General features: G+C 44.6%; 1 protein-coding gene across 5 annotated transcripts in view; it reads left to right on the top strand.

Annotated features, from left to right (window-relative positions):
- IFT140 (intraflagellar transport 140) overlaps positions 1–24778 on the top strand; it is a 1792511-nt gene that overhangs the window by 307610 nt on the left and 1460123 nt on the right. For all 5 annotated transcript variants that reach the window (XM_069210629.1, XM_069210628.1, XM_069210630.1 and 2 more), the window contains one exon: positions 4930–5051. In XM_069210629.1, the coding sequence (XP_069066730.1) occupies positions 4930–5051 (122 nt within the window). The remainder of the gene's footprint in view (positions 1–4929; positions 5052–24778) is intronic.

The following is a 24778-nucleotide window of genomic DNA, read 5'->3' as shown; positions in this document are numbered from 1 at the left end:
ACTGGCACAGTCGGTATTCCGGCAGCTTCCAACTCGTCCCCAACTTCGGCCCACCACCGTGCAGGTATATGCATTTGGGTCGGCAACCCCAATTCCTCTGGTGGGTGTGTTCACGACAGACATTGTACATGAGGACATTGCCACCAAAGCAAAGGTGTATGTCACGAAAACTGGAACAGGGATGTTACTGAGCTGTCGCACGGCCGAGGAACTGGAACTAGTCACTTTTGCTTTCAGTGTTCATATGGGTGCCGTAGAAAGTCTGGAAGAAGAATATGCAGACATCTTCCAAGGCATTGGTTGTTTGAAGGAACGACAAGTGAAACTACACATTGACAAAACGATTGAACCTATAGCCCTGAAACATCGACGCATAGCATTTCACCTGAGGCCAAAGGTGGAAGAGGAATTGGCCAAATTGGAAAAAGCTGGCATTATTGAAAAAGTTGAGGGGCCGACACCATGGGTGTCGCCCATAGTCAAAACTCGAAAGCCAAAACAACCAGGTGAGGTGCGCATATGCGTGGATATGAGGTTGCCGAATATGGCCATTTGGAGGGAGCGGCACCTCACACCAACGGTGGATGACATTGTGGCGGAGGTAAGTGGGTCACGGTGGTTCTCTAAGATGGACCTTCGGGCTGGATATCACCAACTGTTGCTTGCTCCTGAATCAAGGGCCATAACCACATTTTCAACTCATGTGGGGCTGAGGCGGTACAAACGTCTCAGTTTTGGCATTGCCAGTGCCGCAGAAGTGTTTCAGGACACGATTCGTGGTGTGTTAGCTGGGCTCGAAGGGGTCATCAACGTGAGTGATGATATTCTTGTGCATACCCCCACTGTGGAAGGGCATCTCAAGAGACTCCGCGCTACCTTCCACAGACTTAGACAAAACGGACTGACGCTACACAGGAAGAAATGCGAATTCCTGAAACAAGGTATTGCATTCTTTGGCTATCATTTGTCGACACAAGGGGTCCGGCCTGATCCAGAAAAAGTGACTGACATACAGTTGGCACGTCCTCCTACCTCCGTCACAGGTGTTCGCAGTTTTCTAGGAATGGTGACCTACTGCAGAAGATTTATTCCTAATCTGACATCTCTCACGGCGCCGTTAAGAGAACTCACGAAAACTCACACTCCGTGGGAATGGACGGCTCGCCAGCATGAGGCTTTTCAAGCGACTAAATAGGCGTTGTCGGCAGACACCACGTTGGTGTATTTTGACTCTTCTAAAGACACTGAGATATCTGTGGATGCCAGTCCCGTAGGTCTGGGAGCAGTTTTATCTCAAAAGGGAACAGATGGTGAATGGGCCCCGGTAGCCTATGCGAGTAGAGCTTTGACGACCACAGAACAACGCTATTCACACATAGAAAAAGAGGCGCTGGCGGTCCATTGGGGCTGTCGTCATTTTCATTTGTATATCTACGGCCATCCGTTCACAGTAAATACTGATCACAAGCCTTTGATACCCCTGTTCAACAAATCCACATCCCAACCCCCACCCAGGATAGAAAAGTGGATTCTCCAGCTCCAGGAATATCAATTTATGGTGTTGTATCGACCAGGAGCCCAAAACCCGGCAGATTATCTGTCTAGACACACCAGACCCCTCACTACTCAGGAGGAAAAGGAATCGGAGGATGTGGAGGAGTATGTAAGATTGGTGGTGGAACGGTCAAGACCACGTCCCATCTCAGTCCAGGAAATTCAAGAGGCCACCCAAGCAGACGAAGTGCTGCAGTTAGCCATATCGTGTGTTCGTGATGGGAAGTGGCATTTACTAAAACAAGACATGTGTCGTAGAACGACAGAAGCCAAAGTAACTTTGTCTTCCCTGCACAATATTCGACAAGAGTTGGTGGTGTCACCGGAAGAGTGCTTACTGCGAGGTCATTGTTTGGTAATTCCTGAAGCATTGCAGCAACGAACGATTGATTTAGCTCACATCTCCCATCAGGGGATTGTAAAGACCAAAGCGAGACTGAGAAGTAAAGTATGGTTTTCTGGCATGGACGCCAGGGTAGAACAGACGATTCGACATTGCCACACATGTCAAATCCTCAGACCTGCTGATTTGCCCGCTCCGATCATAACAGAGCCAATTCCCCCCACTCCATGGCATCGAGTAAGTGTGGATTTAGGCAGTCTTTCTGATGGGCGCCATATGTTGGTTGCCATAGACGATTTCTCCAAATACCCAGAGGTGGAGGTTCTGACCTCTACCACTACTGATCGAGTTGTGCCATGTTTGGAAAAGATCATGGCCACCCATGGCATATTCAAAGAACTGAGAACAGATAATGGGCCCCCTTTTTCGAGCAATGAGTTTGCAGAATATCTAGCGTCACATGACATTTATCATCGAAAAATCACCCCTCGCTGTCCCCAAGCTAATGGGGAAGTTTAACGATTTATGAGAACATTAAATAAAGTGCTGAGAATTGCGGTTTATCAGGAAAAGGATGTGGAATGTGCTCTGTTTGAGTTTCTGAGGGAGTACCGCCTAACTCCCCATGGCACCACTGGCGCTATTCCTAGTGAAGTGTGTCGTGTAGAGGGTGTGAGAGATACGTTGCCCCAAGTTAATACCTCAAGTGGGTTTCATAATCAAGTCTCTAGTCGTTTGCGAAGTCGTCAAGTGATGAATGATCAGATGTCTCAGAAGAGGCGAGCCCGGGTGCGACGTTTGAGAGTGGGAGACCGGGTGTTGGTAAAAAATAGACATGCAGGAGGCAAGTTCAAGCTCCCATTTGACGCTAGCCCTTGGACAGTGGTGAATGTGAAAGGCACGATGGTCACTGCCCAACGAGATAAGGAGATGGTGACTAGGAATGTATCTTTCTTTAAACCCTATTATTTGCCCATACATGATTCTCTGGAGCCAGTTTTGGGTACACCTATTATCCTGCCGAAGGAATGTATAGACCAGGGTTCTCAAGCACAGGACAGGCTCCCTGCTGAGGACCTGTGTTTGCCCCTGGATGAGACTGAATCATCAGATGATATTGTCGTTACAGAGAGGCCTACTGGCAAGTCTTTAGACAGTTCTTCCCCGACTGGTACTGTGCTGAGAAGAGGCAGGGATAAATATACTTTGCGTTCCCGAATATCAGCTCCTGTTAAAATGAAAGACTATGGGCCTGATTACAACTTTGGAGGACGGTGTTAAACCGTCCCAAAAGTGGCGGATATACCACCTACCGTATTACGAGTCCATTATATCCTATGGAACTCGTAATACGGTAGGTGGTATATCCGTCACTTTTGGGACGGTTTAACACCGTCCTCCAAAGTTGTAATCAGGCCCTATGTGTGCAATTAGAGTATTCCGGAATTTTTGACATGCATGCAGTGTTTTTTTTTTAATGGACATTGCCATGAGTCATGTTATTGGCGTGAGGCTGTATTGTTTTTTTTTGTCTGTCAATTTGTTATTTTTGTTTTCGAGTGGAGGAGGAATGTTATGTTGCTACCGATGGGTTTATTTGGTTAGGGGTAATCTACACGAGCCGCTGGTATGCGGTCGCGTAGAAACCCCTCTCAATGTTTTGTTCTGGTTGGTTGGTTTCTGACGTCATGGAGCCACGTAATAAAGGTTCTGGTGCTCGCGCCAGAACGGCAGTTTCCCCTAGATTACCACTGCGTGTTGTGTTTCATTTATCGCTCTCCTTGCGCCGATCTCCTCACACGATAACCTGCCAGCAGTGTTAAGAACTTAACAATGCAGATGTTGCAGTCCTGAAGCTGTCATCCAGTGCTCCGCTTCTGTTAAGGAGTGGTGAAGTTGCAGCCTTATAAGTTAAACCAAACGAGTTGCTCCACGTGTGTTGCTTTCCAGAAAATATATAGGTAGATACGATTATCCAGACTCTTCCTTAAAATGGCTTCCAATGTTGTGACATTTACGTTCTAAATTCGGGTCATTCTGTAATGTTGTAGCTTGCTGGGAGCGTTCCAAGCAAGGGTGTATTGTCTCGTCAACAGTGCTTCCCACCCGTTGATGCAGCAGGAGGAGTGGGTGTTAAACTCAGTTCTCCAAACAGATATGCTCGGAGAACGCTTCCAGACCTTTAAAGTCGGCAGCATTCCCAAAGCAATACGCTACACAGTTTGCCACCAACACCTCAAAAGCTCCAGCGGGGCCTGTCCACGAAAAGAAAATCCTCAGACCACCTTAGGAAAACCTTGTCAGTATGGTTCCTCTATAGGTGGTCGCCAAAATGTTGCAGTAATGCAGCGGAACTAAAGTGAAATTTTCTAGAAGAATGTATTCTCAAATTGAAAAATCAATGACCAGCTCAGGCAACAGGCAGCAACTGACAAACGATGTCGCTGACAAAAACCTTAGAGCAGGATTGTTCCAAAATCAAGAATATGGAAATACATGGTAAGTACAGTAAGATTTTTTTCCAGTGACCTTCCATAAGCCTCGATAGCATTACACTGCACACTTACATGCTCAGACTATACAACAGATAATACCCACTTAAGTGTCTACAGGGAATCTATCTAATAATCACTCAATGTTTACAGCAGAAACGAGCACCATCAAAGGATATCTGGACAAAAGAGAAAAAAACATTGCCAATGAAACCTCTTTCAGCTTTCGCTCTATTAGCTTCTGTTCGAGGGTCCAATCCTATGTGCCCTCCGAAAAGGCTGTTTAATAGTCTTTCATTAAACCTTTTGAGATTAGCTTTGACTGAGTTCGGGAGTTCTATTGTTCATGATAAGGAACTTTTTTTTAGGAAGCCTGAAATATGCTGGACTGTTTCTCTCTTGATTTGCTCCCAGACATCACATGTTTCTCAAAATTATCCATCCTGTAGTTCTAGTACATATTGCACAGTGCTCCCTCTAATTACGCGCTGGAGGTCTGCTCCTAAATATATTAATTGAAACAGCTTCTCTGTTTTTCAGAGCGGTGTTCTTGCGATGTGGCGGCTGGACCATCGAGGCCGGGTACAAGGTGCTCCTTTAGTGAAACACGAGTATGGAAAGATGCTGTCTCATTGCACCTTTAAGCCCCTCCCACCTGGCGAGTAAGTATAGTGAATGCTTTGTTGTTTCAGAATTCCCTTTGAAGAATCGTATGGCAGATAAAGACTGCCAAACGCATTGAGTATGTGTGTTCCCTTTCCTTGTTGAAATAAACAAACTTTACGTGATCTTTGGTTTGACTTTTACACTTTGAGTGATGCAGCTTTCTTGTTCAGTGTCTGTCACTGTATATGCACAACTTACCTTAGGAGGTGATTGCATGGACCACTTTCAGGTTGTGAGAAAAAGTAATCCTGAATATTTCTATCTGCCCCACTGGCATATTATGACGTTTGATTTCAATGTTATTCTTCTGCTGAACAGTACTGAAAATTTACACAATGTACATACTTTTTAGCAGTGTGAATACCTCTTATATCCCTTGTATACCTTATCTTCTTGCATCTCAGCCACAAAACAACACTGAAGCGCTCGCCCGCATTTAGTAGGGGGTAGGTCATTGTTAACTAGTAATGATACTTTATTAAAGTTAATTAGCCAGGAAAACAGAATGCACACTATCATTGTATTGTCTGTTTTGGAATGTTCCTTAAAATATCAACTGTTCTCTATCTGTCAAGACAACATACTTTGAATACATTGCATTAGCCAATTTTTTTAAACAGGTATTAAAAAAAATAATCCAAATACATTTTTTAAACCGACTCCTTTATATGATTACAAAAATCGTTATTGTATAACGATACAGACTAAAAGCATATAGTTACAAACTTGTGCATACATGATTGCAACCCCCTTTTCAAATAAGTTACCATTCATTCCAAAGTAACGTTGGTGCAGAGCAAGTTTAAACTGGTTCTTTTCTAGAGCAGCCTAAATTAGGTGATTTATATTTATAAAATGGAAATGTGAGTAGTGACATGTTATGACTTTAGCAATGCAATAGTTACAGTTTTATGGTTGTAATTTTACATGAGACAGGATTTTGGGGATATGCTTGTTGGATAGTAATTAGGCGGGATTAAAATTTGTGCAGGGTGAGATGAATGGGGGTTTCCAAATCTTTTGCCAGGTTGCATATAAGAGTAAGTGCATGTTAGACGATGTGTCTTGTGCGCCTCATTTGATCCTTAATTGGTTTTTGAGGTAACATTTGAGAGGGTCAATTGTGTGGTAGGATGTGTAGGTCAGATGAGTGATTTCTTACTAGTATTCTGATTATGTTTTTATTGTTTCAAGAAGTTGTAAAATACCATGTCATCTAGGTTAAATCTGGCTGTCAATGTCGAAAAAGGTAGAAGGCCTTCTTGTGAGTCTTGATCCTCAATGAGAATAATTCCTTTGTCAGCACAGTGTTCTCAGAATATAGTGGTTTTATTGGATTTTATATTTTTGTTATGCCAGATATAGGCTGAGGTATATTTTGGCAACTAAGCATTCATTTTTTGTCAAGATATTAGATAGCATTTGTAATTCTCCGAATCATGTGTCTTATGATTAGGGAGAGGTTATCTCCTGTATTTTTGACAAAATACAGACAGTAAGGATGAGAGGGGGCACCCATCTCTGGTGCTGCTTGTGATACTGGTGGAGTAAACAGATTAGGTGGGCTGTTAAAGGCATAAACAGAACTTAAATCAATTTTTATAAACCAAGGACTTATTTCCATGCGCCCAAGCATTCTGCATAAGAATTGCCACTTTATAGGGCCAAATCCTTTAGTAGCATCTAGTGTGATTTCGGCAACCTGGATATTGGATTTAACATGACTTGGTACAGCGATGCTCATAGCAAGTTGTGCAGTGCCGTTCTCCAGGGTATAAAGTCTGATTGTTCCAGAAGGATGATATTCGGCATGAGGGAAAGCAATCTAGCTGTTAGCAATTTAGCAAGAGTCTACTGGGTCGTTATTTGCTTTCATTAAATCAATAAGTAGTACTTCCCCGCATGGACAAAGGAAGGCAGCAACCTTCTCCTCCGTCTGCTGGTAAATCAGTTAGGGCCATAGGTGTTAACTATTTATGCCTTTTAATAGGCTATGTGTACTCACTGAATGTAGCCCTCTGTATCTTCATAGGCAGACCTCTGTGTGAAAGGTGTGCCCTTTTTATTAACGATTATTGCCACTCCTCTAGTATAGATGAAGTTTGAGTAAAAGTAACAAAAGGCACTCAGTGTGAATTTGGATTCTAGTGTACGGGTGAGGTCCATAACCCAGAGTAGTGCTATGTGAAAATTGTGCTGTTACAGACATGTTAAGACCTGCCTTGATTTACATGCAATTGTTTAGGCCTCTTACATTCCATATATTACATTTTAGCGAAATGGCTGGCTTAACGATATGTATATTTCTGGGGTGCCCCATCATTGCCACCACTGGTATCAGTACAGGTGCGCAGGTATCTATGCATATTGCAGGTCTTCCAGAGTACATGGTTCGCCTAATGTTATCATTGTTGTCTCACAGTTTTAATATTTTATTTCCCTTTAACCATGCCAATCCCCAATCAACTTGCTATTCCCTCAAATGTCCCCATTAAGAATAACCAATCAACCATTGCGTAAATCAGGCTTTTATTGTGGTGCGCCTGTAGACTGATGCTCTGAGTCTGCTATTGGTAGGTGGTGCCTGAGTTTCTCAATGTTTGTATATTAATTTATGGCAACTAGCTTTCATAGTGCCTGTGAAGTGGCAGTACAGTTATTCAGGCTATATCTCCATATCCATAGGCAAAAACAATATGTTGCCCTGTCTAGTCATAGCTGTGCAAGCTTGGTTCATAACTCAGGTGAGATGGTCCTTCACCTTTAGGTCAAATGAGCCTCACTAATTTTTGACATTTCATGGATCAGCATTGTCTATTTCTCTGTTCAAGTTATCCTTTGTGCGGTTTTCCATTCCAGCTTATTGGTCAAATTTCATCTTTTTGATGAAGTATGCACCTCTTGTACCTTTGGTGAGGAAATGTTGTTTTCCATTAGGGTTAAGCATAATGGTAGTGCTTGGCATATGGTACATTTGTTTTGTGTAGTTTAGTTTTTGCTGCAGGAAGCAAGGCGCACATTTGCAACTCTTTTTTTAAAATCAGGGAATAGCGATATTGTAGAGTCCATCACACCTAGTCTTCGGGGCCCATGCACAACGCGCAGGCCCAAGTCCCAGCAACTACTTCTCAGTTTAACTCTGAGTCAGGCCCATCCCACAAGACAGGAGGCATTTTACCCTTTTGCTACCATTTTTGGGACCACCAGAGTCTCTCGCAATCTGGTAGCCAGACTTTCACTCAGATAGGGTTTGCTTGCAGGAACATACCGAATGTTGATGCAATTAGTTTTTTTTGGGCTGTGGGACTCACCTTTCTACTCTGCCATCTTGAGTCCCAGCTCTCTGGTACCATTAATATATCACCATACTGGAATCCAAGGTAGATTAGACATATAGTGACATGCGTTCAAATGGAAAGCTTACACTTGGTGCTAGTAAAAGCATATAGACCCTTATAATCTGCAAAGAACTGCTCTGCCTTACCTTTTTCAGCTGACTAAGCTGGAGTTTCAGTTTTCTGCCATCAAGGTACACATGACAGCAGATATGGCCTACAGATTTTTTTTTTATCTCCGAACATCTTATTCAGAGTTCCACTAATAAAGGACTTCTTAGTGGGCTTAAAGATAGTTTTCACCTAATTCGGAAAGCTTCACTTCTTTTAGAATTTAGTATAGTCTTTTTGTAAGTTAACGTCTATGGCATTGGAGCTTACACATAAAATGTAATTGCAGCATTTTACCTGGAAGGCAGATTTTTAAAAACATTTTTTCAGTCGCTTCTGTTTGGAGTGTGTTAGATTTTTCTGGATCAGCATCTTTACACTATAATGCCTTCATCCTTCCTTCCTGCCTAAAGTGGTGTCATAATTTCATTTGTCTGATCATCTCACTGCCTGTGCTTTTTAAAAATTCCTACATTGCTGACAGAACAGTCTCTATACACATAAGACATATTTAAACCACAGATATTAGGATGTTTGGTCAATTAACTGCCTATTATGGCCCTGTAGGCACAGAGTTCGCTGCATCCAAGCACTCCATTTCCAGATAGATTACTTTTTATGTATGTTGTAAACTGTTAAACCTGTCCTTCCAGTGAGGCCAAATGCAAGAAGAAGAAAGGAAGTTGATTTTGCTTTCTTATGAAATGTCCCTGTAAGTGACATTTTAAGACTTGCTATTTGGAGTTCCAGTCATACAGTTGCTAAGCACTGTTGTTTGTAAGCAGATGCCAGAGCAGATGAGGTACTAGGTCAGGCTTCTCCAAGAAAGGTACTTGAATGAGGCTTCTTGCCTTGCTGTTTAATCAATAAATCTTACCTCCCCTGGTCTTTCAAATCACTATTGCTTGGTGGTGTTTCTATTTTAGTGTTTGACGATCAGTGGAGATCCTAAAATGCAAATGGAAAGTTACTTACCATTGTATTAATGGTAAGCATTATGACTCTAATGCTTCATCATTAAAGTCATAAACAACCCAACTTCCTCCCCAGCTTGGGTTCTTGAATGCTAAAGCATGGCATAAAAGTGATCTTTACACACGCCCATTATCACCATCAAAAGAACTGAAGCTTTCCCAGTGCAAGGCATGACGGTGTATTGAAAGTACTGACTCCTTAAAGAAATAATGTTCTGATTTCGGCTTTGCATGGCTGCTGCCCATCTATTATCATTTCTATTAATTCTTTACATGTTTTGCTCCGTAGTCTAGACATTAAAGTTAGGAGTAAAATGTAATGTTTTATATACCTTTTTAAATGCTAATAGAGTATTTATTTTTACCCTGTAAAATACATGCAATTTTAACACATTTGGCTGCAATATGTTTTTACATTTAAAAATGCCAGTTTTCTGCTGTTTAAATATGGCATATACCTTGTAAAGGTATTCCATAGTCCAGCATGTTGTCAGTCTACTGTACTTATGGCAACTTGTCCTTTGAAAGGTATTTTCTCATAGAGTCATCCTCATCTCTTAATTCTCTTTAATCTCATAAATCAGTTTTTTTTAAATATGTGGCTTCACACCCCACCCAGCTTTCAGGTACATGATAATTCCTTACTTTTTTGTAACTAGGACTTAAAACTCTTCAGACGTTCTGTTCCTGCTATTTCCTTCTAGCTTCAGTGGTGATTCAAACCCCTGCAAGATTATTTAATCTGGCCCTTATTTCAGATAAGTGCATTTGACTTTGATTCTTCAAAGCACAGTTCTTGTTGACCCCTCGAAGACTAGTCTCTTTAATTCATGGGGAGACCAAATGTTCGCTTGAAGTGCTTTTCTTTCAGAAATCTGCTGGCCTTTCAAAAGCATGCAGTTCTCAGAAGTACAGAATAAAACTATTTGCACTACAGTAATCTGTTGACTTCCTATATATGTCACTTATTACTTTTCATTGAATTATTTTCAGTTTTGTTAATTTGTTCACATTATCTTTCTTAAAGGTTTCCCTTTTGCCATTGCTTTTTTTGTGCAGTAATTTATGAAGGGGGGTTTCCTTAAGCCTAAGAATTGTTCCCCGAACATTGAATGATCCCTCTGCCTCAGAATGTAAAGTTTGTCTTCAATCCGTCTGCCTTGTTTTTATTGTGAATTTTGTAATTTCAATATTGTTTCTAAGGTGCCTGAAAAAATGAAAGAGTGGCATACAAGTGCTCTTGGTGTAGCTACAAATTTCCCACATTGGATTAACTTGAGTCTGCTTGATTTTCTTTGTCTCCAGCCGCTGTCCTAATTATCTTAATGTGATGATGTCCTAGTTAAATTATTTTGTTCTGTCTCCCCGACCCTGTGCCAGGGCCAGTGGAATGACCTGTCCTCTCAGTTCACATAGATGCAGGATCAAGTCTGTGTTCCGAGTCACAGTTACCAAAACCCATTGCTCCAGAATTCTTTGCCCAATGACAGATTAGCAGAATCCTTCCCTTCAGAACTGTGTTTTTCAGCATCAAGACCCCTTACACCAACATTCTAGAAACTTAGACCCCCCCTGTAGCTGTTAGGCGATACTGTGCTAACAGTCTGGATTTGGTTGGGTAGGTCACAGCTTCCTAGATTCTAGCTAGGTCCTTTAGCGACCAGGACATTGATTGTGGTACAAGTTGACATGGCAGTGCTCCACTGTCCTGAAGCTTGCATAGTAAGTATGCTGTCCGCCGCTCATCAGCTAATTTCTCTTTTGGACATGATTTGTGAACACTCTTTATGTCCCTTCCTTTGCCAGGCTGACTTTCTGCAGTGATACCTGCAAGTGGATCTGATCCTAACACATCGAATCCCAGATCCTTGCTCTAGCGGGCTCTTGTGTTGTTTAATCAGTTTCCTTTTTCTGTGATTGGATAGGACTGCATAGTTTGCCTCTGCGCCACACAGTAATAGAAGGAAGGTGGAGGCTTGATCATACTGAATTGGAAAAGTATCCTAACCTATAATGCTGATTGGGCTTCTCTATATTATATGTTATATTGCAACAATTTGATAAGGAATAGTACATAAACCATCGAACTTCACTAGGAATTATTTATTTAGAATCATAAGCCTTCACTACTGCTTGTAAACAATTATGAACATTGACCGGACAAAACTGCTTTGTAAATTGTAGCCAAAATGGGCGCTTTGGAGACAGATACCATTCTCCTTTGACTCTAATAGCAGACATGTAGAGAGGAAGTCTTAATTTACAGTTATCGCCTCCACATTCCTCACCTTACACTGGTGTCAAGATGTGCAATACTGGTAGATGTCAGAAATAGATAATTAGAGAGAATTGGAAGCTAATCTATTTACATGCATGATTCTGGAGAAGGTATTCAATATATATGGTATCTAGATAATCAGAGTGGGATGCTATAATAGAGCAAGAGCAGCTATTAAGTCAAAGCTTGGAGGTTAAATTATACCAGTAGATGGAGAAGTCCTAGAGGTAATCACAGAGGCAGGCATAGTACAACAGGAAAGCCCTGGAATGGTGTGTGGTCTACAAGACTAGTAAAGAAAACCTATTGGTGAGATTCCAACTGACCGCTCTTTGACCTACACACTGCCCCAGATGTAATCACTAGAACAATTCATACCACCAGTTTTGATTAAAAACAAAAATGCTCCTGTCCTCAATTCCCTCTGTTGCAGGCATGAAGGCACAAACTGGTTTGGTCCGATCCTTAACATATTTGTTTTCTCCTTAATTCATTCAGCATATAGTGTCCTATCAAATCAACACAATCTTTTGAGTTAATCAATTCCTGTTTTATGATTTATCAAGCTTGTTTCCACCTCTCTAAAGGCACTTAATCAGTTTCCTGATCTCTGTACTTGATGTGCTCTCAATGCTCCCGATTCCAATGGCATTTGCATCTTAATGCTTCTCATCATTTCATTACGTTCAAAGCATTTACACACCCCTTCCTCTTTTATGACTAAAACTGGGGGCACTGCTCTTTCCTTCATTTTCTTATTCTTCTGCAACAGATCCAAACAGTCACTCTGTCTCACCACATATCTCAATCTCAGTGTGTTTTTTGTCTGAATTCTGAAAATGTCTTTCACACACCATCTTCTCTCCAATATTTATGTATATCCTCTTGCCTTGTCATTTATATGATTGTTACCACTCCTGTGCTGACAGGACCCCAATTCTCCTTGTAGTAGGTGACAGCTTTGATGTCCATTCTCATTGCTCCCTAATGTACCAGGAATCATTCACTTGTAAATGTAGCTAACTCAGCACAGAGTTACTTGGCTCAAAGCAAAACCCTAGTGCTTGATTATTGCTTTGATCTATTGTACTCTTCTATGTGGCATACCTACATTGCTCTTACCACCTTCTCCTTTCACCTGCATCTAGTGAGTCAGCTTTGTTATATTAAAGTTCCTGGATAAAATCAGTGATGACAAAGCACTCACCTCCTCTAGCCTGGACTCTGGTGATAACTTCCTCTTGTCCTCTCATGTTTAGTAGTCTAAGGATTCGAATAATGTAGAACATATTAGTTCACCTCATTCTCAATGTCTGCAGAAGACGACAGATCTTCTGTGCCTCACTTCCCTCCACTGTCTTCTCTTTGCCTATATAATTCAGTTCGGACTTCTTTCTTTTGTAAAAGGCCTCTCTCCAAAAATGGCATTTTTTTCTCATCTGACAAATTACATTTTTAAGTAAGAGGATAGTAGTTCGTTATTACATTTTGTATTATTTGTCACAATTATTATTTACACACTTAATAACTTAACTAGTCATTATTTTTAATGTAAAGGGAATAGAGTCACTGTAGTGGTAGGACTCCTCAATTGGATGTGTCAGCAGTGGCAGGTCTTAGAAGTTGGGGTTCTCCTTTATGATGTGCCTCAATAATGAGGCTGCACCACTAATGAATTATTTACCATTATAACTCTGAGTTTGCCACCAAGATTTTCCCTTGTGCCGCATAGAGAGTCCCTCTTTTTTTAAGAATTGTATTCTGGCCCTCTTACGTTTGGTGTCCTCAGAAGGTTTGCTTTAGGTTTATACAAGTTTATGTCTCTACCGATGGGTGACAGTTTTGTCATAGGTCCATTGCACTTGTTAGTGGAACTTAGATCCCTCAGATGAATTTTTACTATGAAATAGTCACACTCTTTTCCTATTAAATTCTCAGTCGATTAGAAATGAGATCTTCTGATCTTTTGAATGATTGACTCACATGCTGTTGACCTATATCTGAAATTCACTAAATAATTAATGTAGGTGATCACTCTCTGCACTTTCAGCTGGTGATGTCAGTGTGCCCACTTTTGACAGATATATCAAGTATAAGTGTCAGGCATGTTATGCAGTATTCTCCAGGAAGTATCAAACAATTCTAAATTCATTATCACATTTTGTTGCTTCAACAATGGATATATCTGTAAGACTCAAAATCAAAATTGGTATTCTTTGATTAAGGGATTAGCCTCCAATGAGTGGTTACCATGCATGTTTGTGAAACGTTTGGCATTCTACTTCCTGTGTTATTTCTTCCACTTAACCATGTATGTCCCTGCTATTCTTTCCAAATGAACCCACCTCTTTACTGTTGATATTTCCTTTTCACTTGTTTCTTCTAATAGCAGCTCTAAAATGTATGCATCGTCTCTCTCTGAAAAAGTGTAAATTTGTCCCTTGTTTCATTCAAAGGTGACTCCTGGAGAAATTGTCAACTTGTTTTTTGTACTTCTTTTGGAGTTTATCTGTCACCCATCCGTGTGCACTTCTCTTCAGTAACATAGCTTGGGATCAGTATCCATAACTTTAGAGCTAGCACTCCTTCAAGTAAAATCTTCTAGGTTCTCTAAAAGCTTACAAAAATATTTTTGTTTCAAAGTCTAACGCTGGTCCCAGATGTTATTTTCTTGTTTATACCAATTGTATATGTTTTATGTGAGGGAATAGTTGCCCTGCCTGAGCTGGGGCCCCTTATCAATAATTTGCTCCCCCTCCAAGCCCCCTGTTTGATTTTTTTTAATGTTCTTGCATTTAGTAAAGTATGTTCTATTTAGTGTTCTACTGCACATTTATACTTTCTCCACGTATTACCTGAGCCATGGTCTTGAGTATTGACTCTCCACTCCCCCTCTTACCCTTTATTTCACTCATGGTTTCTTTAAACTGTTTTTATTTGTATGACATTTCTAATTTCATTTCTATTCAGGCACTCTGAAATGTCTTTGCTGGTGAGAAAAGGAAATTAGTACTCTGACTTTGCTCTCCATACTAATGTCGCTCGCTTGATAGCATGCTTTTAGTTCGAGAGTTGTGAATATGATGGGTGGAGAGGATGCACTCTCAGGCCAAGTTGGCAGGCATCCCCTTCCAGTGCTCCTGTTAAGGAAACCCCAGTAATGCTCTCACTTATCCTATTTGCACTATTACTGATCTTCCAAGGTGCTTCTTGAGTCACAGTGGAGCATACCTGTAACTGCTGCACGAGGGTGACCAAGATGCTGAAGGTGTACCTGCAGACAGCTGATACTTTGCTGGCAAGGTCTACCTTAGTTAATTTGCAATGCACTAATGCTGTTTAATGGAGGAACAGGTAGCATGTGTAATGGCTGTGTCCCCGAAGCTTGAACCAGTCTAGTCGACCCTCGAGATAGTTATCAAAGGGTAATCATAAACTATAGCCCTACAGGATAGGACAATTGGGCCCATTTGTGGAAAATGGGGCCACAATACCTGCTAGCTGGTGCACATATCCTTGTAACCAGAGGGTAATCACTGAAGTGGCAGGTGGTCAAAGAAGGTCGATAACAGCACTCTGTGCCATTCCACTGCTTTTGCTAGGAGTCATTTGGGGGTGAGGGGACATTTCAGCTAGATGTAATTATACAGACCCGGTAGTACTACTTGGTGTGGTGGATGTCTTCTCAGTGAATTAGTTGGACCTATTTGGAGTGTCTAAGTAGGGTGTGTTCAATTGGTAGTCTGACCTTTTGACACACACCTGTCCATATTTCTGAGATGGACTCAGTGTCCTAGCTGGCAATCCTAACCAGCTCCAATCAGTGGGGAGTTGATCTTTCTTGTTGCGGGTATCTGGAGTTAACCTTTAATAAGAGAACTTAATATATGGACTCTATTCTGCTACGTGCATGAAGGGGATAGGTCTACAAACCATCTTAACAAAGATTAGCAGTGATTTCTGGCTGCTGAACTTTGGCTAGAGGGCAGGGATGTTAGAATGAGTTTGAAAATGGCCATGAAAATGGAGTATATATTACCAAACAAGGGAAACTCAACAAGCTAGCTAAATCCACTCACCTGGCTGTTGCCCCAAACTCTGCTCCAAATATACAGGGATTTGAATTACGTTTAATTGTCTTCCACTGATGTCCTACTGTAAGTATTTTGATCTTGGACCTGCTCAAAGTGGCCAACCAGAGTGTGGCACAAGGTCAAGTCTCAGGACCACCAGCAGAAGCTTCTCCAATTGGATGGTACCTTCAAAGATCTTTGAAGTCTAGGTGAAGGATGCTGAGGGACAGGCTAACCAAAACAGTTTGTCTTGCGAAACCCTAGGGCTGGAGTGGCTACCTTCTTCCTATTGACGATCACTTATCCTCTTTGTGGTGGAGTGGGCACACAGAGCATTGCTGTTAAGATCCCAGCGGGGGCAGTCCCTATACCAATTATCTCACAGTTTTTTAATTACAAAGACTATGACACAGTGCTGACAATGGCACACTGTCTTGGTCAAGTGATGTAGGACCTGACACATTATGGTCTTTCTAGATTATACTAAGTTGGTACAGGGCGGTGCAGTAAGACGTCTAGAAAAAAATACCAGTGATATACTTGTAGTGTATTCTGTTCTTTGTAGCCAAGCTAAAGGTAATGTTCATTTCTGCTTACATGTTTTTGAGTCCACCAAGATGGTGTGGACTGGATTGTTGAATGAAAGGAACTTGCCATGGAACCACAGAGACATAAGGTGCTTAGGCTCCTTCATCATTGCTTGTAGCGAGGCAGAGCGAGAAATGAAAAGAGAAGAAGTGATGCCAAGCAGGCGCTATTCATGTGAACTTATCCGCAGGGACGTCTTAAGAATTTTGGAGGCCCTAGGCCAAACATATTTTGGAAGCCCCTTTTCAGAAACCTTTAAATTAAGGATACAATTTCAGCTTGTTTTACCATTTTATTTTTCAATGTGGCCAGCCAGAGCCTTGTCAGGGTGGGGCAAGGCCATTGTCTGATATATGCAGTTGGAGGAGGCGTCTGAGAAAGCTGAGGACAGCTGTGACCCAGAACACCTGCTGTCAGGCAATCTTGAATGATTCAAATTGAATGACACTGATTTTGCAGTGCTCTCCCAACGGCATTTCTTTCAAGTCTCTAGAGGGATTGTTCCACTTATTGGTGGCTGGGTATTTTGCTGGTTAATCTTTTAAGCTAAGTGGTACTACGATCACTACCTTAGATGCTTTGTTACTTGGTGCATTTAATCCTGGGTGTAGCTGGAATAACTCAGAGGGACAATCGAGCTTCAGTGGGAGTGGGTTTAAGGTGGCTGGGGAGTGGCTGGGATTGAAGGATTTCTAATCACATCCATGCTTTAGAAGTGAGATTCACCAGGGACGACACATGCTTCTGTGGTGAAAGTATAGAATTCATGTAATTGGGGCGACTATGGGTTTGATGAGTCACTTCTTAAGTACATCATACATGTGCTGATATTAGGTGATAACTCTTGCTGACACTGTGACTGAGTTGGGCAGCTTCATGGTCCTTACCTGGAATGGTAGTGCCATTAATGACAAAATCAGCCAGGGTTATACTACTATTTGCCAAGAAATGCTGACTGCAATTGCTCATGCTGCAGTAGATGTACCTACTGAGCACCAGATGTGGCTTTCTAGGCTGACATGGCTAAATACAAGTTATACATGTGTGTTTCCTACAAAACTCAAGAAGGGCAGCCGTCCTAAAATATCCCTCCATTTTATAATAAGTACTGCCTGTTAGACAAGTAGTGTAGATATATCATAATGTCAGTCTATTTAGGGACATTTCTGAATGTTTATGCCGCACCTCCCTTATTGACCAAGTGTACAGCAAACATTTTCCATACACTCCTCTCAGTATGTGACATTCCTGGGAGATGACTTGAGTGCAATCATGAACAGAGACCTGGTTTTCCAGGGGCTGTGGACTGCTAGCACACATGTGAACTCTTTCCTCAGAGACTGGGAAAACACCCTTGGGAGTGGCTACTGGGTGCACTAGAAGCCCACAAGAACCGGGCTACTCTCATTTCGCGGGGGACACCTTTATTTTCCAGGTCTTGATTATTGTTTTGTTCTAATTTTGGCATCCTTTGGATCGTTAACATATGTATCTTTGAAGAGATATTTCTGACCACTCCCAGTGGAGTTGTGGATGGGCTGTCACCCTGAGTGACAAACAAGGATTTGTTGTTTAAATGCCATGTAGATGATAAATGAAGGCTTCACTGATTTTGTTAGGAAGCAAATTGAGTTGTACATCTAACTAAACAAGGGTTTGGTTTAATCTAGGAATGCTGTTTGGGAAACCTCTTCAGGTCACGGAGATTCTCTCATTCATTATGTAGGACATTTTCCTTCTTGTTCTTCCCCACATCAGATAGACAGGGCCACAATTAATGAAGTTACTTGATGCTCACATGAGGCGGTGTGTCACGTTTGGTGGGATTGGGAGAAACTTTGGTTCAAAACATGGCTGAGGCAGGTCCCAACATTGATGGATTTCAGACCATGGGACCCTATCAGTATCTTAAAGCTAGACGATGTCCGGGCAACATATCACATTAAATCATTGACAGATGTGTTGATTTTGTGTTTTCTCCAAACGTCCTAACTTTAGAATTCTTGCTATTGTGACGTGTTCTGGGGATATTTTTTTCTTTTATATCCAAGTTTATTTCTTTTTGAAATAGGGAACAAAAGACAACAACATTACAGTGAGTACTGAAGAGCACAGGTACTTAAAACAGATCCACACATGATTCACACTTGATTACCCAATTCCCTCCTCCCCGGCCCAGGGCAAATACACTGTTTAGTAGTTCAGTCCACGGTGTGTCCTCCATTTCCCCCAGATCGGCTCATACTTCTGAGGACTGCCCGCGCCTCATAAATTGTTTTTTGACCAGTCCATCCCTGCTCACCATTTCATGACTGACGGCGTCTCTGGACGTTTCCATTGTTGCGCAATATCTAATTTGGCCACTCGGCAGGCAAGTGCAATGAATGTTCTCTCCATTCTGGTCCCTCCCAACTCCTCCAAAAGGCCCAATATCGCCACCCTCACAGTCAAGTCAATCAAGCGCCCCAGGGTCACAGAAACCTCCCGCCCCACCCCTTCCAAGATGAAGCACACCTTCGAGCATTACCAGGCGACATGTAAGAGATGTGCCCCCAGTTGACCACACCTCGCGCATCCCGCAGAGGTCCCAGAGCTCATGTATCGCAAGCACCGCAGAGTGAGGTATGTCATGTGAAAATAGTTAATCTGCACCATCCTCAAACACACCAATATTGCTAGCTCTCGGGGTACGAGGTAGGCATCCCTCAAGTCGTCCTCGTCCAAGTCTCCCGCCGAAGCCGCCCACCTATTGCGTAACCCAGCAAGTCCATCTGGTGCATTAGTGAGTAGTGAGCAGTAGGTTTGGGTAATGGCACTCTCCCCTGTCTTCCCATCAAGAGTTTCGCCTCAAAAGGGCTGTGATCAGGGAGAGACAAGGTCGGAGGCAGATGAGTTCCCAGAGTGTGACGCAAATGGAGGAAACAGAAAAACTGAGTATTAGCCAATGCATAGTGATCCTTCAGCTGCTGGAATGACATCAGCCCCTCAGTATTAGTCATGTCACCCAGATAAGTAATTCCAAACATGTCCCATTGTTTAAACCCCTCTAACTCAGAGACTTGCCGGAGCCATGTGCCCTGCCATAAGTGTGTCAATTTAGTGAGGTGTCGCTCCCACCCCATCAACCGCAGAGCCGCCCTCCAGCACTTCACCACCACTTGTGTACACTGAGGGGCAACTCAGGAACCCGGCCTCCGTATAGCAGTCCCAGGAGGCCCTCAAATCCAGGATGCCAGATCTCCAGACGGTAAGCCAGAACAGGCCCAACCCTGTTAAACCACTCATTAATGGGGACCATCTGGGCCGCCAGGTAGTAGATGTATAAGTCCAGTTTTCTATCCCGTCCTCAAATGGAGATTTCCGCGCGGAGTTGAAGGCCGCCCTCCCGCCCATATAAGGGAGTTGAGCTTAGAAGTAAGGGATCGGAACCAGGCCCGAGGCACCAACTACAGAAAGTTTGTCAAGACGTACAAGTATCAGGGGAGACAGATCGACTTAAAAAGAGCAGTGCGGGCCAGAGGGTTCAGGGGAAGGTGTCGTCACCGGCCCAGGTCTGAAGCCAAGTCCTGTGTAAGGGGTTCGAAGTTTAGTTCCCAGGCCAACTCTGGGATCATCGAGAGATGGATTTCCAGGTATTTGAAGGCATTACGTTTTACCGGGATTGTGGGACACAATTCGTTTCCCCCCGCCTGGCCCTGCACCTCCACCAATACCGATTTCCCATGGTTCAGGCACAGGCCGAGATCTCACCATAGAGTGTCAGCAGCTCAAAGCATCAGGGCCTGGAATCCTGAGGCCTCCTCAGCAACACCAGGACATCATGTGTGTACAGAGATACACGATCCTCGCAGCCATTACCCCATAGCCAGCCATCCGTAAGCGGGTCCCCCCTGGAGGAGGCGTGCCAGCGGCTCAATGGCCAAGGCGAATAGTAGTGTCGAAAGAGGGCAGCCATGGCACGTTCCTTGCCTAATCGGGAAGGGGTCCGACAAGATGCCGTTGATCTGCACTTGTGCCGAGGGATCATGATAGAGGAGATGAACCATCCTTTTAAACTTTGGACCAAAACCCATGTGGGTTAGTACCTCTTGCAGGAAGTTCCACCCCAGGGTGTCAAAGGTCTTGTGGAAATCCACTAGAAAGAGCACCATGTCACCCTCCAGTCTGTCCGTCTGGGAGAGTGCTACTTGAACCCGTCTCAGGCAACAACTCGTGCTCTTGACCGGCATGAAGTCACACTGGTCCGGATGAACAAGGAAAGGCAGTTTGCGGGCCAGTCGAGTAGCCAACGCTTTAGCAAATATCTTAACGTCCGCGTTAATGAGCGAGATGGGCTGGTATGAGGAGCTTTGGCCGCGGGATAAGCCACTCTTTGGTTTTTCCACAATGGTATCACAGTACAGGCCGGGGGAATGTGCCTCGTCGAGTTGCCTCTTCGTAGGCATTCACAAGATTAAGGACCAAGCGCTGACGGAACCTCTGGTAGTATTCTGTGGGGAGTGGTCTGGGGTCTTCCCAGCCTGGAGGCCCAATATGGCACAGTATACCTCCTCCTCCATCAGAGGCAGATCCAGCTCTGCAGCCAAGGACGCCAGAATAGAAGGTAGTGGAATATCTTTCAGAATGGGGTTTTCCTGCTCTGCCGGGGGCTGGGGCACTCGGGTGTTGAGGTCCTCATAATAGGAGGCAAAGGTGCGTGCTGTCTCCTCCAGGCCCTCCCGAGCAACACCAGACCAGTCCCTAGTGAGGGGTACCACCCGGGCCGAGAATATCTCGGGTCCCAACCAATACAGAGGCTTCCCAGCCTTGTCCCTTGACTCATAGACCCTCTGGGTTGAAGTCTGCCAGCACTGCCTGGCCTCTGCAAGTGATATTTGCCAAATCTCTGTTCACAAGAGCACCAACTGTTCCTCCGTCTCCCCATCCCCGGCCTGCTGAGCTAGACCTACCAGGTAAATAAATTAATCTTACAATTCAGTCACCCTCTGCGATTGCTTGGCCTCCTGCTGTCGGATGTATCCCTTATTGACCCCCCTCAGGGAGGGCTTGCTAGCAGCCCATATGATCTCCTTCGAGGTCACTGAACCTGCGTTCTCTTTAAAGTATTGGTCAATTTGTTGAAGAAGATATTCAACACAAAAGTGTTCTTTCAAGTACCAGGCACTTAAGCGCCACATTGGGCATCGGGTCTGCAAAGGAGTCCCCCAGTTCATCAAGCTCGGCGCATGATCGGAGATCCCACGCGCCAGTATTTGCACAGAGGTCAGCCCTAAGGGGTCTACTGCTGGGAGCCATATCTGCCTAGATGGGGGTCAGCAAAGGTGTCCCAAAGCAGGTCCAGTACCCCATTAAAGTCCTATCCAACAACTGTGGTGCCCTGCGGGAGGGAGCCCAGCAAGCTATGCAAGTCAGTGTGCCTGGAACCGAGGAGCTGGGGGAGTGCATAGCACAAACTTGTGATTAACCTGCTAGCTAGGCATCCCTCCACACCTATGTATCTCCCCTGAGGAGCGGCGTGGACGTTAGGGTCAGTAACCTATGGAGCAAGAAGGCCACCCATCTGGATCCCCTGGAAAATCAAGTGTGGAACACCCATTCACATCCAAAATGTCCAAGAAAAATACTTTGGGTCTCAGCCAGGTGGGTCTCCTGTACGAGGAGTATGTCTGGGCAATACCTCTTGGTATATTGCAGCACAACGGATCTCTTAATATGATCTAACAGGCCACTGACGTTCAACAATAGTAACTTGAGCATATTGCGGGCATGTTAGGTGGAGCTTGGCGCACCCACTGCCCCGCTGCTAATCTGTTTCACCCTACGTGCTGGCCCCTCAAGGCACCAATGGATCACATATGGTTGCACACAGCACTCACTGTAGATGTAACAAACCTAAAAAGGAAAACGTTAATATAATTAGAGTAAGAACAACTCATAGCAACAACCCAACCTCCCCCCAACACCCTCCACCCCACACTTTGCCCCTTGAAGCATCTGTCGCCCTAACCCAACACATTGCTAACTAGCAAATAAACAGCAAAGTTTGGGAGTTCATGCATTCTGGCGGTGCCTTAATTGCGGATGTGCCACCTGACCTCGGCTAATAGTATGATTCATTTGGCACATTAGTCTTGGCTACTGCCCCTACTGGGCCATGTGCCCCGGGCAGGCACTACCCCCCGGGTGCAATGCACAGGGGTTACCCCGCATCCTCCTGTTCACTCCTGGGAGGTCGGGATTGTCTCAGCCTATGCAAATAGTGCAGGAGCAGCTATCAAATCAGCATCCAGAACATGTTCCTCCTGCAGGTCATTAGCCGGGTGGTGATTGGCGCTCCCTCGTCACCCCGCGGCCACTGTCCGGGCCTGTCGCGACTGGGATCGCTTCCTCCGCAGATGCACCGGAAGGCAGGGTCCCACCAGGGTCTGTTGTCCATGGTCCAGCATCTCCTCTCCATGACGCCGATCTCAAGTCTCATTATTCTGTCGCCCAGTCCCAGGCCTGCTCCGGTGTATGGGGATATATTAGACAGTACTGTAGGCTGTCCCTGAGTTCAGTCTACTCAAGGTGAAGCTGACTATGGGCAAATTAGAACTGAAGGGATTAACCAGAATTTTCTGATGGATACAACTACCTTTGGATTCCTCACCTAATTAATTCTGCCCAATGCGCAGCATTCAGCGGAAACTTCTTTCCAGCTCTGCACATCGGCGAGGACGTCACAATTGCCTGACTCCACGCGGCTCCGTCTGACATCATTGTGGCAATAAGAGGTCCTCGCCAGCGTGCTGACGTCAGTTCCCTTTTTTCCGTGCCTTCGATAAGTTATTTCTCCAGCTCTTGTGTCGATTGCTGTTGAAAGGGATACTTTGTGCTTTTTCGGGATGTCTGCTCCGAAGAAGTCAGGGTTCAAGCCTTGCGGAGAATGCGGAGGTCGGATGTCAGTCACTGACCCGCAAAACGACTGTCTATAGTGTCTGAGCTCGGACCATGACATTCAGAAGTGTGGTTCGTACCAGAAAATGAATCCCAAAGCTCTGAAGGAGCGTGAAGCCAAGTTGTTTTTAGCAAAAGCTAAGAAGGAGAAGAGGAGTCAACGTAGATCTTCGTCGGGGAAGTTGGCGAAGAGTCATAGGAAGCGGCGCCATCACGATTCCTGGCGTCGTTCCAGAGGGAGCCGTTCGAGGTCTCCATCTGCTCTGCGCCATAAGTCATGGGAGGTCAGCCCGACGGAGACTCCTCAGCCTTCGACTCCGCAGACTTCCATGGCGCCGTCAGTCTTTGAACTGGTGGAGCCTCAGAGTCCTTGCTCATCTCCGGCGCATCCGGATGTCCAGGATCCGGGTCTGGCTCCGGCTCCACAGGAGTATCCTGTCTTCCCTACTCCCGGGGGCGGATCCAGCGACATTCCTTAATGCCGTGTTTTCCATGTTTCAAAGCATGGTGCCGGTAGGTGGTGCGCCGGCTGGCCCCACTTGTCCCTTGGCAATTAATTTAGGTGCTCCGGCTCCTTATAGACAGACGCCGTTCATGCCATTCTGTCCGGTAGGGGACACTAGGCCGGTACCGGCTGTGCAGCCGTCGACGTCGGTGGAAAGACCTTCGACGCCAGTGTCTATCCAGATGGAGGCGTCCCGAAGTCGGATGGTGTCCATGGGTGGAGATCAGTTGTCCACGGCGCCGATGGATCCATCTCTAGCGTCGGATGGAAAGACCTTCAACGCCGGTGTCTATCGAGATGGAGGCGTCCCGAAGTCGGATGGCGTCGATGGGTGGAGATCAGTTGTCCACGGCGCCGATGGATCCATCTCCGGCGTCGGATGGGTCCGGAGATCGTGTGGTGACACCTTCTCAACAACGCTCTTCGACTTCGGCCAACTCTTTGTCGACGCCTGGGCCGGAGGCAAAGTTGCGTTCCCGAAGGAAGGCCCTCAGATTGTTGGAGGAAAGAGAATACCAGAGACAGCTCCTTGAGGAAGGGGAGATTGTGGAGTCCCTGGGTGACTTTCAGGGGTTAGAAACTGCCAGTGGGCTGGATACTTCCCCAGAATGGGATTTAGCCTCACCAGGGGAGTATACCGAGGAGGCAGCCTCGTTTCATTCTGTCATCAGAAAGGCTGCTGATTTCTGAGAACTCCTGCTTCCTGTTGCCCAGGTCAAGACGAATATCCTGACGGAGGTGCTACATCCTGCCACTGCTGTTGCGGATCCATTGCAGCCTTTTAATGAAGCTCTTATGCATCCCATCGTCGAGGTTTGGAAGAAGCCTGTTTCTTCATCGGCGGTGAACAGGTCGGTGGCCAGAAGGTATAGATCAGCTCCAGGGGACCCTGAGTTCCTTTCGAAACACCCGTCTCCGGAGAG

The sequence above is a fragment of the Pleurodeles waltl genome, chromosome 10 (genome assembly GCF_031143425.1).
Source record: "Pleurodeles waltl isolate 20211129_DDA chromosome 10, aPleWal1.hap1.20221129, whole genome shotgun sequence".
In the NCBI taxonomy this organism is placed as follows: Eukaryota; Metazoa; Chordata; class Amphibia; order Caudata; family Salamandridae; genus Pleurodeles; species Pleurodeles waltl.
The sequence above is the reverse complement of the archived record's forward strand: the minus strand, read 5'-3'. Positions and strand labels throughout refer to the sequence as shown.